The sequence below is a fragment of the Chaetura pelagica genome, unplaced genomic scaffold (assembly GCF_000747805.2).
Source record: "Chaetura pelagica isolate M959 unplaced genomic scaffold, ChaPel_1.0 scaffold470, whole genome shotgun sequence".
Classification (NCBI taxonomy): domain Eukaryota; kingdom Metazoa; phylum Chordata; class Aves; order Apodiformes; family Apodidae; genus Chaetura; species Chaetura pelagica.
Window position 1 is genome coordinate 948,734 of NW_009951911.1, and position 14,427 is coordinate 963,160.

Sequence of the window (14,427 nt, forward strand, 5' to 3'; positions counted from 1 at the left end):
AGGCAGGCGCTGCAGAAGAACAGAGCAGGGTGTCAGCACCAGAGCTTCACAGCAGCACTTTTATTAGAGCTTTTGCACTGACACACAAGAGCCTAAAATCACATTGCCCAAACCAGCAAACCTCTGGGATCAGCTCTTCAATAATGTTCTTACTGTGGGGAGACCTCCCCAATGGTCCGAATGGAGAACAGTGTTAACCAGGCTGGAAACACCAGAGATCCCCCCAGCACCATGGCCTGCCTGAGCCTCCAGGCCACACTGGACTTACGCAGCTGGAACAAACCACCCCTCAGAGTCTGTGGCTTGCCAGGGAGCAGAAGGGCAAGCATTTGTGCCCAGCCACACATCGAGTCACCCAGCACCAGGCCAAAAATCACACACTGAAGCCTCTCAGGCCGAAGAAAAACATTGCATAACTCAGATTTCTCTGTGCACATCTGCTTGACAGTCTTCCAGCCACTTTTTTTCATGAAAACTGTTCTAACAGTCAACAGTTTAAATATAAAACATTTCCACACATTCTGGCTGTTGGAGAACAATTGGGTAACACCCTTGGGTCAAATCTCATTTGTTGAAATGGCACAATGTTCAGTCCCCCAGCACCTTCTGGAGAGAACCACACCAGCCTGCTGGTCTCCCTGTGGCCTCCACTGGGAAGCTGAGACCGTGAGATTTCAGCTCTCAGGGACCATAACACATTGACCCCAGACCTGAGGAGATGTCCAACCACCAGGCTATCCTGTAACCCACAGCAGGACCATTCTCCATCCCCTGCTGGAGCTGGGCTGCTCTGCAGGATCCACGAGGCCAGAAGAAAATGCAGAAGATGAAGGCAGAGGCTGTAGCCTCCTGCTGGGGACTCTCGAGGGAGCATGTAATTCCTGGGTGCTGGCTCCACCGTCAAAGCTTTTCATGCATTTTCAGTTATTTACAGACACAAAATGTATTACACTTAGGACTTTAACGAAGAGCCTGAACCTCCCTCTGCCTCATCTCTAGAGACAAACAGGACTGAGCAGTGCTCTCCATGGGCAACAGCAAGAGGATTATGAGATTAAATATAGAGAAGAAAAAGAGCTACTTGGATGCTAACTAGGGAATTATTATCAAAAAGTGTGTAGCATCCAGAAATCCCAATTCCTATGATCTGTTAAATTCAACAATGCTAATAGTTGCGCAACAAACGGGATGTGCTGGGAAACTCCCATAGAATCACAGAATCATCAAATGGTGGAGGTTGGAAGGGGCCTTAAAGACCATCAGGTTCCAACCCCCTGCTATAGGCAAGGACACCTCCCACCAGACCAGGCTGCACAAGCCTCATCCAACCTGCCCTTGAACACTTCCAGTGATGGGGCATCAACAACCTCCCTGGGCAACCTGTTCCAGCACCTTCCTACCCTCATGGTGAAGAATTTCTTCCTGATGTCTAACCTAAATCTGCCCTCAGTTTAAAACCATCACCCCTTGTCCTATCACTACACTCTCTGGTGCAAAGTCCCTCCCCAGCTTTCCTGTATGAGATAGAATCATGGAGGGATTGTACTTCACAGGAACAACTAAATGACAACATTCCTCTCTGGAGTGGGGTCAGAAGTATCAGCACATCAGGCTCTTAACCTGTCACTAATGCATGACGCCACATATCAAAGCACGGGAACTGCAGAAAGCCCAGCCAGGACAGGGTCATTTGCCTTTTGAGCACATGACAATAAACATCAATTACAGAGAAATATGAACAGCACACTTGTAACCACTGGTGAAAGAGAGATTTGTGCCCTCAAGACACCAAAACCTGATCCTGGTGCTCACACAAGAACCTAAGGCTGGGATGGCTCAAAATGAACAGCTCCAAGAGTGGCAAAGGAAGCAAGTCTGTAACTTTTCTTTTGGAAGGTCTTCACATTTCCAGACTAGGCTCTTCAAGTCTTTTATTTTTTAGTGTGGAAAGTGTGCCTAGAAGCCTCACCAGTGTCAGTGAGAGGCAGCCAGCTCTCAGCTGTCTCACATGAGAATGAATGAAATGGAGTCCCCTACGAATGTGCCTTTAGGCAGCGCAGTGACACAGGACAGCAGCTCTCAAAAGCCCCAGAAAAGATGCAACCAACCTTGGTGAACTGGTGAACGATGATGTGCAGGCAGTGCCTCTTCATGTCCAGGGCCTGGGTCTTGTCAGCTGCCTCCAATATCTACAGCAAAAGCAATTATATGTTTTTCCATATGTGTGGTTCAGAGGTACAGGGCACAAACATTGTTCTGACTCAGTAGTTCCTCTCAGCTAAGGAGATACCCCCATTTTTCATTACAAACCTGAATCTTTTCTGAACTATTTGAAAAGAAGCCTTGGGTTTAAAATGTATGGAGTCCTCGGGAGATAATCAGTAGGAAACTGCTGATCTGTTTCTGAGCCAGGTCTCCCTGAAGTGCCCCAGTGATGCTGGCAAGAGCCAGAAGCAGGAACTGATACTGCTGGGACTGCAGGGGGTTCTGCCTGCATAGTCAGTAGATGGCTTTGGAGGCTTCCTTTTTAAAGAGTATTTATTTTTAGCTTCAACTTCCTTGCCTGGTTCCTGTCAGCATGACTGAAAAAACAAGACTAACAACACCTGCACATCACGGTATCCCAGACTGATTTGGGTTGGAAGGGACCTTAAAGCTCATCTAGATCCAACCCCCTGCATGGGCAGGGACACCTCCCACCAGCCCAGGCTGCTCCAAGCCCCATCCAACCTGCCCTTCAACACTGCCAGGGATGGGGCAGCCACAGCTTCCCTGGACAACCCGTTCCAGAAACATGTATGTCCTGGTACAAATGTCTACAGAAAAAAGTTTGGAGCCGAGTGCTGAGTATGTGGTACATCTTAAAAAGACCCCTTAGAAATTCTGGTCTACAATGAGGGGTGAGGAGCTCAAGAGGAACAACATCTTATTGGCCAGTGCAGTAATAGATGCCAAATATTTCAGCACAGGAGCACCAGTGATACAAAAGGCAGGTAAGGAAACCCAGCTGCTGCAGGCTGTGCTCCTGCATTCACAGAATCATAAAACTATTCAGGTTGGAAAAGCCCCTTGGAATCATCGAGTCCAACCATCATCTCTACTCTACAAATTTCTCCCGTAAACCACATCCACCAACACCACATCCAAACGACCCTTCAACACATCCAGGGATGGTGACTCAACCATCTCCCTGGGCAGCCTGTTCCAGTGTCTGAACACTCTCTATGAAAAAATTGTTCCTAATGTCCAGTCTGAACCTGCCCTGTTGCAGCTTGAAGCCATTCCCTCTTGTTCTGTTGCTAATTACCTGCCAGGAGAGACCAGCACCAACCTCTCCACAATGTCCTTCCAGCTAGTTGTAGAGAGTGATGAGGTCTCGTGGCTGATTCCTGCCAGCCACGCAGGGCCCCTGTCCCTAGAAGGGTTCAGGCAGTCTCAGCGGATGTCACTTTGGAAGCCACAGGGAACCTGGCTCTGGGGGCACCCACTCCCCTACACCCTTTGGCCTTCCTGTACCTAAGACTCACTAAAGCTGCTTGGGGACAGTTACCTGCAGGACATTCTCCACTGTGACATTCATTTCCAGATTCTGCTTACAATAGGCCTGCAGTCTGTTGTTGGAGAAGCCGTAGTAGTAAGGAGCAGCAAAGAGGTAGCTGTTCAGCTCATTAAGGAAAAAAAAGAGGTAACCCACAATTAACAGCACTGATTGCAAATACAGCTCAGTGACAGAAGGGACAATCTTGACAAATAACCTCCCAGGCTGTGCCTGGCAATACAGAGCAAAAGGCAGGTGAGCTGTGGGAGAGGCACTCCAGACAGACACTGCAGTGCCTTCAGATTTAAGGATACAGGGAGTCTTCAGGAGGCATGTTTACTTCTCCATAATAAATGTATCTCAGCATAGATTCAAAGGCTTGTTTGCTGGGAACCATTTCACCAATGGAAATATTCACTTGCCCATCTTCTGGCATGAAGGAACGGAACATGGCTTCAAAGTAACTGGAAAAGGAAATAAAACTGACGTGACACACTCTGCAGAGAGCTGGTTTGACCCAGTATTTTTCAAAGGCTGCTTCTTAAGCACTGCACCTTCCAAAGAGGTGAATTCAGGTGTCAATCTAGGCCAAAACCACTGCTAAATTCCTCTTTCATGGATGTCTGCCTGTGAGATGACTCCAAATATAATCCCCCTCATTTCCATCAGCACGACCTGAAATCTGTCTCTGTTTCTTGAAAATTAGGACACATGGTGCTTTGATTTTTGTCTCATTTGCATAAGACCCAGCAGAGAGCTTAAAGCATTCTGCACTTCCTTGGTACCTACGGGCTGCCAGTCATGCAGGGTTGTTTTAAGTGCTGTGAAATGCTTCTGGTAAAATACCACAGTAACTAATACTGAATGTTATTACTGGGACTGGAAAAAAACAGTGACAGTATTAGAAATAGACATTTTATGTGAAGACTTCATGTTTGGCAGAACATAAAGGTGCAGGCATACAGAACACACAAGCAAAGGACAAACCCACTTCACCCACACCCTGAGGAAGGAGAACAGTACCCATCCTCTGAAGACTGAACTACCTGCCTCTGCACCAAAGCAGAGGAACAATCCAGTTTCTGTTCTGCTTGATTTTTTTGTTCTGCTTATTCACACCTAGTCTTAAATATCAGTAAGTGAGAAAGTGACACACGTTTCACATGATTCAAAATGGATGTTCACCATCAGAAGACTCTTTCTGACCTCAGTGGACATCTGTTGCTTTCCACTTCACTGAAACCACCTTTTTTTACACTTGTTTTCCTCTCCTGTGATTTTACAGACTCTTTGTCTTGCAGTGCAGTTTCTTACATACCTTCCAGAGAACCTCTACCATTTCAATTTCCTCCTCTCTGTCCCTGCTGGGTATCAAATTGAAAAAAACATTTAATCACTGTTGCTTAAAGGCTTATTACGCTCATTGAGCAAAGCTGCATCTTGCACCCTCCCTGTCTTCTAAAACACCCCAGCTGCCCCTGACTGTGCAGCACTTCATGTGACACATTTGGTTTAGTTTTTAGTGAATGTGGACCCACCTGGAGCGGGCAGCTAGGATGGCTTTATGGGCTGGCCGTGGGTGGCCATCCAAGAGCAGGATGATATCACAGAATTCAGTCCCAGCTCCTTCTAGATAAGCCTTCATATCCTGAATTAAAGATGTTCCTGAAAGTTAACACAGTGGAAGAGTTAAAGACAGGATAGCTCCAGGTCACCAGGTGCTACCAAACTAATAGGTGGCTGTGCAATAGCTCCAGCCCCTCCTTCCTTGAGGGGTGAGGCTGAGACAGACCCTTCCTTATAATATTGGAGGAAAATTAGCTTCATCCTTCCCTCTTGCAATCCCTTACTGCCCATCCCAGAAACAAACCTGGCAGTTCTGTTGTCCATCTTCTGACAGATAACACCAGCAGTGGCTACAAATAAAGATGTTTTTCTATAAAGAAATCTGATTTTTCCCCACCCTGTTCATATTTCCAAACAGAAGGAATATAAAATATTGTCTCTTAATGGAAAAGCTTTCCCAGATCATCAAGAAAGGCTCCTTTTAAGCAACATTTTAATTAACCCTTGGAAACACAATAACAGAAACAGAACACATCCAAGTCTGATCCAAATTCACTCATAACTTTCAAAGTTCATCCTTTAATTCTGTTGATGTTTGGGTCTCTCACACCATTCCAGCTCTGGATACAGAAGCTGGCTTTGCCATCTTCCTGGATGGTGCACCTCACTTTTCTTCCTGGGACAAATGCCAGCCGGAGGTTTCTACTTGACCTTCCAGGACTGGCTTCTCCATCTTTCTTACAAGTTCCCTTTTTTTTTCTTTTTCGGTGTAGTCTTCCAAATCAATGCTGGCAATGCCTCTGAACTTTGTGGCCTCAAAATATTTCATTATGAAATTCCATTTTTTGTGTGTGTCAGGATGATAAAATCTTGAATAAGACTTGTTCCAAGTCAGTCCCTGATGAATTCCTTAATAGAATTGTAAATCAAACCATCTTCCAGCAGAATCACAGAATAAAAATAAACAGCAGTATCTTCACTATCAATTATCTAAGCCTTCTCCTCTCCGTCCTCTCTTCCATTAACTTTTCTTTCTCTTGGTTAATTTTTTCCATGCTTTTTCCCCCCCTCTTTTTTCTCTCTGTCTCACCACAACCTTGGCAGCACTGGCTTATTGCTGAAATCCTCTTCCTCACCCTGGCTCCTTCTTCACTGAAAACCTCTGAGCAGGCAAACCCCCCACTCAGCTCTGTGACCTTCTACTCCACTTACACTGAATTTCTGCTGCCTTATCTTAGAATCACTCTTTATACCCTTCTGTTCCTTCTGCCTCATCTCTCTCTGAAGAGTCAGGATATTTTATTGCAAGAAGAACACAACTATTTTTAGCCTGACCTTTCCTGTATTTTAACAGGGATACTGTTGGAAATGAAGCTCACTGGAAAAAGAACTAACAAGTCCTGCCTGATTCTGGGAAACAGCCTACGCACAGTTATCCCAGCTCAGTGGGCTGCAGTGGTCTACTTCCCAGGCTGCTTCCTACCCTGAGCAAACCATTAGCAATGCAAAACCAGCACAGTCAATTACTTATAAAGCATCAGAGTTACCGATGTCGAGCGGTTGGTCGGAATGGGTGCGAACAGGAGGCTGCTGTTTCCTCCGAACAATCTCCACGATAAGGGATGAAGAAAGATGCTCAAACTCTTTCATCATTATTACTTGATTAAAATGTGACTCCTTCACCACAAAGTTCAGGCAGTGTTCCTTAAAAAAAACACAATATTCATAAAAAAAATCCAGTATGAACACATCCTACAGCACCAGATCAACGTGACCACATTATGCGTGTCACATCCATCCTGTTCTTACAACCCTCCACATGGATCCTGCAGCTGGAACTACTAAAACATCATCTCCTTACTAAGTGACCATTTGGGATTCTGCTTGAGCAGGAAATTCAGGACAACTCTAAGCATCTAGATAAACATGATTAAGAAATAATGACAAGGAAAAGATTGTCTCCCATCCAGGTGATGAGAAGCTTTCTACAACAAGAATCTGAGGAGATGCCAAAAGCCTCATGGAGCTAAGCAAGACTTGTTGTTATCTCATAATAATTTATTATACAATTAGATAGCAAAAGTAAATTAGAAGGGTGAAGAAATCTCAACTCTTAACACTATCCATTAAGAGTACAAGTAGTTTGCAGGGTTTCCTTGTGTCGGTTTTGCCTTAACCTTTTCTGTAAGGGTTGCAAACAGCCTGAGAGCTCCTGCAGGACAAATTTGCTGGAAAAATCCATGTGTTAGAAAGGTGACAAATGAACCAGACTTGAAGCTGAACAGTTAAGGGGACAAAAACCAGCACTTAATTTGCCACTGTGAACCAAGACTTTCCCTCAGGACATTTTCATAAGCAAAAATATAACCTACACCAGTTCACCATAAGGTGAGTACCAAATTAATCCAAAGCATAATTACTACTGTCCATCTGCTGCCAAGTTATTTCACCTGTGATGCATAGGGATCTGTCCAGGACCCATCTGTAAAATGTTTTAAACAATGACTAGGATGCCAGAAAGAGCAGCCTTCTGCAGATGGCACCTACCCATGAGGACTAATGTGCATTTGAGAAGCCAGGATGCCAACTCCAGGTCATCCTCACCAAATGGAGTTGTGTGGAAAAGCCCCTGTCATCCTGCTGGTAGAGAAGGCAGAGGGAGGTAGCAGGATGATCCCAAATTATTGGTACTAGATCCACCAGTGCTGGGATACTTGCTTGAGCTTCTGGGCATCATGGTACTGTGCACCAAAGGCTGCGCCAGCATTTACATGTGCTGCTGACCCTTCTGCTGTCCTCCTGGATGCCCTTCCTTTGTCCATATCCAGCGCATGGAGTGCAGAGGAAATGTTCGTGTGTCCTGGTTTCTCTGTCCTCACTCTGCTGCAGTCATCAGCTACACGGTCAACTGATGTGCAGAGGCACAGACACTGCATGGTCTTGCATGGACTTGGGTGGAGGAGGTTCTTTTCTCTAAGCAGCTTTAAGCAGAACCTGCTCTGGACACTGTTGGTGAGAACCAGACCATCACAGCAGGTCGTGGTCTGAAGCCTGGGGCTCTCAACTCTGTCATGACTTTCACCAAATGCCTAAACCCCTTGACTCACTATGGAGAGATGAAGAGTCCCTGGTTCCATCTTGCTGCAATGAGAGTGAACTGGGGAAGAGCCAAAGTCGCTCTGCCCTTCCCACCCTACAGGGCAGATATGCAAAAATAACCAACACTTATCAAAACAACCCTACATAATATTCCTGAGCAACTGCAGGACAATCCAATCCAACACAACTTGAGCACTGCAACTACAAAAAACAACTGTACCTGCCATCAGCTTTGGCAAAGTGTCCATTACGGAAATGTTATTTTTTTTTAATTTCTTATCAGTTACTTGGTGTGCAAAGTGGGATTACCTTCAGCTGGTCCAGCTGAAGCTTGTTGGCATTTTCACAGACAATGAGCACGTTCTGCAGATCTACGGACGCTTCAATGTACTGAAGGCAGAGCTGCTCCAGCCGGGAGAGCTTGAAGTTCAAGGCCAGTTTGTACACATCCATAATAAGCAACACATCCTGCACATGACCTGAAATTATAAGAGAGAAAAATGCTGGAGAGCTCACAGAGCAAGAAGAGGAACCTTTCTCCAAGCATTTCTTTTCACACCCACTGGAGCATTTGGAATGGCTGAATGGGCAGTGACTGGAGCACTTTTATGGAGGAAAAAACTCCATTGCTGGGGAGACAAAATCTGAATTGATACTAAAAAAGGAGTTTCAGACTTGAGGCACGAACGAGCCACCCCAAAAGACTGTTTGGACAAAGATTTTGTGACACTCTGGATCACAGTTTTTTAAAACCCTCTTAAGAAAGTGAGGTTTCTAAAACCACTTATGAGCTCCAGAGCTAGCAGCTTGACTGTTCAAAGTGCCCAGCTGCCCTTAGCTCTGCTCAACTCCCTGGTCTTCATGCAGTATCAACAAGCAGCTCCTTGACTTGGTCAGACCCCTATGAAGGCACAACTGCTTGTGTCCAGGTCTGAGGCTGGTCTAGAAAGGGGAACTGAAGCAAGAGAGGGGCAGTAGGGATCCTTATAGGCCTCTGCCATGGTGCTACTGGGACACCAAGTCAAGGAATAATCCTCCACAGCCTTTGCTTTCTTCACAGGAGATCTCTGGTGTAACTACTTTTTGATGCCTTCTTGCCTGTCATGTGCCTTCCCTGTGTCTAATCAGGAAAATTCCATTTGGTGAGCATGCCCAATTCCATTAACTCAGCCTCTGGATGGATCCCCAAGGTGCTGCCCTCTGAACTGAGAGGAGCAACTAGGAATACAAATGGTTAGGATGGGGCCACTGCAGGATCCCAGCAGACAGGGGAGCTGGCTTGATAGGCTGGAGAGAAGGAGCAGGCTGCCTGGGAAGCCTATAACAAAGGGAAGAGTAGGGAGTGCTAATCCCTTCTTTGGTCTGATCCTGTCCTGCAGTGAGCACACTGAGGATCCATGAACCAGCCGAGAGTGGGACCTGACACATGCAGATACCAGTGAGAAGGTTCCCTGCTCCCCATTAATCAGGCTTGCTCTGAGACAGGTCACCTGGCTGGGAAAGCCTTTGGACAATGGTGACAAACTACTGTTTTCCTGAGAATGAACTTTAATAGAAAGGAAAGACCCTGCACTGAAACTGAGAACCTTCCAGCATTAGGACAGACCACCTCCCTTCACATACCTGGGCCATGTGGCTGCAGCTCCTCCAGCCCCACCAGCTGGAGACCTCCAGGGATCAGCCTGAACCCCTGGGATCAGCCTGAGCTCCACAGCCCACCAGACCTTGCCCCACAAACAGGGGCTGGGCAGGAGCTGAGACACCTCTGGTGTTACCTCCCAGCCTGCAAAAGCTCAAGGATCCTCCATGAACACATTAAATGAATTTTTTCCTTTCTTGAGGCATTCCTTTGGATTGGCACTCTGAATAGATGATAAAAACTGGCTTGCTCTGCCTTTCTGTGTGGGCAGTTTGCAAGGGATCAAAACAATGCCAGAAGAAGGAAATAAGCCAACCCAGGATACACAGTCCTGAAGGCAGGCTGCTGTAATGTTTGAAACACCATGAACATCTTTGTTTGTGTGTTTGTTTGGGGTTTTTTTTAAGCCTTTTGGAAAGATCAAGAATCTGCTTTTCCCTGATGTTTGGAAAGAATTAGGAAAAAAACAAAGCCCTCTTAGTGTGCTTTGATAGAACTCTAGTTATCTGTAATCTCAGATGAGCAAGGAAGTGCTTAGAGCAGCTCCACCCTGCTCTACATCCAAAGGAAAGTCACCATCCCTGGATGTGTTTAAGGGTCGTTTGGATGTGGTGTTGGTGGAGATGGTTTAGGGGAGAACTTTGTAGAGTAGGGATGATGGTTGGACTTGGTGATCCCAAGGGTCTTTTCCAACCTGAGTGGTTCTATGATTCTATGAATGTTTGCTCCCCAGCTCCTGGTGTTTTGGTTCCTCCTGCTGTCCTACCTTTGCGAGGGTATTTTATTTTATCCGTGTACAGGAACTGCATGAGCACCTCGAAGGGCTGGGCCTCAGCCTCTCGGATGGGCACTTCCAGCAGCGGCTGCAGGCGGCACAACTTGACATTCCCACCAATCCCATCCTTCTGACACATTGCATGTCCCTCATCTTCAACATCTTGCTTTGATTTCTGAGAGAGAAAACACCCCAAGATGGCAGGAAGGCTGTGCCAGCTCACACACATCCCTACCAAACCAGAGGAAAGATCTTGCTCATCTACTGCACAATCTTCAAGACCCAGGATCTCATTATCCTCAAGATAATAAGGAATTCTGCTGTCTTACTCACTGTTCCATGGCCTGTGACAACATGGACCAGAACAAACGTGAGCTCCTAGATGAAGCTCAAAAGCAGGAGCTCAGAAGAAGGGAGGAATGAATTGCACTGAGCTCACAGCACTGCAACAGCATCTGTCCTTGGAGAGGAAGCTGTAGGAGCAGGTCCTACCTTGCAAAGATCCTTGCCTTGCAAAGTCAGAGCTCCAAGTTCTGCACAGAAGTATTTTAAGCCTGAAGACTTTTCCTACAGAATACAGAAGTATTTTAAGCCACTCTGCTATTTTCAGGTCTCACTTTGACAGCTTTTCCCTAGAGCCTTCCCCAGTGCAGCTGGAGGGCTTTGGGGTGGCACAGCAGGTAACTAAGGGACAATGAGGCATCCATGTGTCTTACTGCAGGTTGAGCTGCCACTGCCTCAACTGCAATCAAACGTTTGCTGCTAAAAAGCTCTAAGTAGTTCAAATTAATAAGACAATGAACCAGAGGCACCAGACCTTCAACTCTGGAAAAAAAAAATCAGGAAACACTAAGATAAAGGTACCAGAGCCAGCCTCAAAACCTGAACACTGCCTTCCCTCCGATCTAATCCTGCAGGACACCCCTGATGACCTGCAGCTCCCACCCTCCCCAGAGTAAGGGGCTCATACACCTCCTCGGGGGTATTCCACAATGTTAGAACTTAGCTATGAGACCACTCAAGAACCACCAAATCCAGATAACTGGATTTGGCTCCTCCATGCCACGCTCCCTGCCTGGCCTGATGCTCATCCAGCAGCCTATGTGAATACTGATAGTCGAAAGCAGCCCCATGGAGAAGGACCTTGGAGTCCTGATGGACAACAAGCGATCCATGGAACACCAATGTGCCCTTGTGGCCAAGAGAGCCAGTGGTATCTTGGGGTGCAGTAAGAACAGTGTGGCCAGCAGGTCAAGGGAGGTTCTCCTCCCCCTCTACTCTGCCCTAATGAGACCTGATCTGGAGTATTGTGTCCAGTTCTGGGCTCCCCAGCTCAAGAGGGACAGACCTACTGGAGAGAGTCCAATGGAGGCTATAAGGATGATGAAGGGACTGGAAGATCTGTCTGATGAGGAAAGGCTGAGAGGCCTGGGGATGGTTAGTCTAGAGAAGAGAAGCCTATGAGGGGACCTTATTAATGTCTATAAATATCTGACAGGTGGGTGTCCAGAACAGACCAGTCTCTGTTCAGTGGTGCCTGTGATAGGACGAGGGGAAACAGTACCAAGTGACAACACAGGAAGTTCCATCTCAACCTGAGGAGAAACTTCTTTCCTGTGAGGGTGACAGAGCCCTGGGACAGGCTGCCCAGAGAGATTGTGGAGTCTCCTTCTCTGGAGACTTTCAAGACACATCTGGATGTGTTCCTGTGTGACCTGCCCTGGGTGTTTTTGTTGTATCAGGGGGGTTGGACTCAATTATCTTCAGAGGTCCCTTTCAAGCCCTATGATTCTATGATTCTTTGATAATTATCCACTTTGTTTTACTTGCCCAAGAGCACCCGAGCATCAGATACTGCTCTGGCCCTACACCTGTCTCAGCAGGTATCATCTTTTTCCTAACAACTTCTGCAGCACCTTGCCACAAGAACACTTTTCCAAACTACTCACCTGTTTCAACCTCTCCCTGGCCTGCATGATCTTCTTTTTCAGCCACTTGCAGCGGGCTGTAACAATGGCAGCGTGACCTCGAACCCGCTCTTACTTCTGGCAAAGGCAGAGGAATAACACATCAAACTTCTATTCCCACATCACAGGGTGGTGGCAGATGGCAGAAGCCACAGAAACCTGGGGTGAACTCTGGGTTACTACATGTTCAGTTAGAATCGGAGAGAACTTTGCATCTGCTCTGCACATACAGATGAAATTCCATGCCCCTGTTCCCTAAAGGCTCAAGGCAAACACCATTTGGAAAGAGCCTTTGTTAGGTTCTCTGAGTGGAAGCTGCTGCCTGGAGTCAGCATCACAAATTTTGCCTCTTCTTGCTCCAAAAATCTTATTGATTTTTGTTTTTCACAACAACAGTGTGTTTGTTTGCTACTGTTCTTCATGATCTACTTCACCTGTTGTTGAGGATCTGTTACCTGATCTCTGAAATGTGTTTTATAACTTTTATTTTTGCAAAAGAACACAGCTAAGTTCAACTTTCCCATGTTTTTCTTCAGAAAATGTGCTCTTTTTACAATTTTGTAACTGTTTTCGTGACTGGACAATCACTCCTCTGTGCTGCTTTTCCTCATTCCATTTTCTTTCAGTAATTAAAAATGGTTCCTGGAAAGAGACATGGATCTGCAAACCCCTGACCTGCTCTTTCCAGGAGCCAGCTGGGACTGTCCAGAACCCATTAGTATCATTTTCATACTGCAACTCTATCAAATGTGCTCTAATAAATTTGGGTGACCTACAGCTTCTGTTTCAAAAGTTGCTTCTCCTCTGAAACTTCATAAATTTATCCAGATTAGTGTAACTTACTAAACCAGACAGACACCGTTTTCACCAGTGACTCTTGAAACTTCATTCCCAGGGTTTCTGGCACAATCATTGTCCAATTTGCTTTTTCCCACCAAACTACACACACACTAACACCCCCTGGCACCTTTTCAAGAAATTCTACTCACCTCTCCCAAAACAAACTCCAAGTCACTGAACTGCCTGTTTTCCCACAGCCTTCCATAATCTTCATGCAGAGTGCATTTAGGGTAACAGGAAAACTAAACAAATAAAAACCCACAGAAGACAGAATTAATTTCAAAATGTTCTATCCAAAAGCAGTGCAGTTACAGAGACTATCACTAGATTTTCTTATTAACTTAGGGAGGGCAGTAACATGGAAGAGGGTTGTGAGACACTGGCCCAGGTTGCCCAGAGCTGTGGCTGCCCCATCCCTGGCAGTGTTGAAGGGCAGGCTGGATGGGGCTTGGAGCAACCTGGGCTGGTGGGAGGTGTCCCTGCCCATGCAGGGGGTTGGAAATAGATGATCTTTAAGGTTCCTTCCAGCCCAAACCAGGCAGTGATGATTCTATGATGGTAACAGTCCATCTTCAGTTAAACATCCTGGCAAACCCTGTCTGATACACTTCTCAATAATCTGCCAAAACAAGTTGCCATGATCTGTTAGGACTTCAGAAGAACTTGAGAACTTGACCTTACCAAAACGTCTGTCCAGGTAACATACCTCAAAAGATTTTAAAGATACACAATCACTTTGCCAGCTGAATCTGAAATGAAAAGGCTTCCTGCAGGAAGGATGTGAAGCCATCAAGCTCAGGGTAAGACAAACCAAGAACTCTGCCAGGTCCAGAGCCAGAAGGATTTAAACAGAATTGGTGTGGATGTTTGAGCCTGTTTGTCAGTAAATTACCTGGAACCTGTACATTTCTCCACTCCTGATGTTATTGTCCACTGTGCCACCAAAGATGTACATGGCATCTGAGATCACAGCTGCAGCATGGAAGAGTCTCCCACTGGGCAA

At 46.2% G+C, this 14,427-nt stretch overlaps 1 protein-coding gene across 1 annotated transcript in view; it reads right to left on the reverse strand.

The window, feature by feature from the left end:
* LZTR1 (leucine-zipper-like transcription regulator 1) overlaps positions 1-14,427 on the reverse strand; it is a 35,575-nt gene that overhangs the window by 1,062 nt on the left and 20,086 nt on the right. The window contains 10 exon segments of the mRNA XM_009994375.1: positions 2,109-2,189; positions 3,551-3,656; positions 3,853-4,002; positions 5,077-5,203; positions 6,652-6,808; positions 8,513-8,682; positions 10,609-10,792; positions 12,567-12,662; positions 13,574-13,666; positions 14,317-14,419. Of these exon segments, the coding sequence (XP_009992677.1) occupies positions 2,109-2,189; positions 3,551-3,656; positions 3,853-4,002; positions 5,077-5,203; positions 6,652-6,808; positions 8,513-8,682; positions 10,609-10,792; positions 12,567-12,662; positions 13,574-13,666; positions 14,317-14,419 (1,267 nt within the window).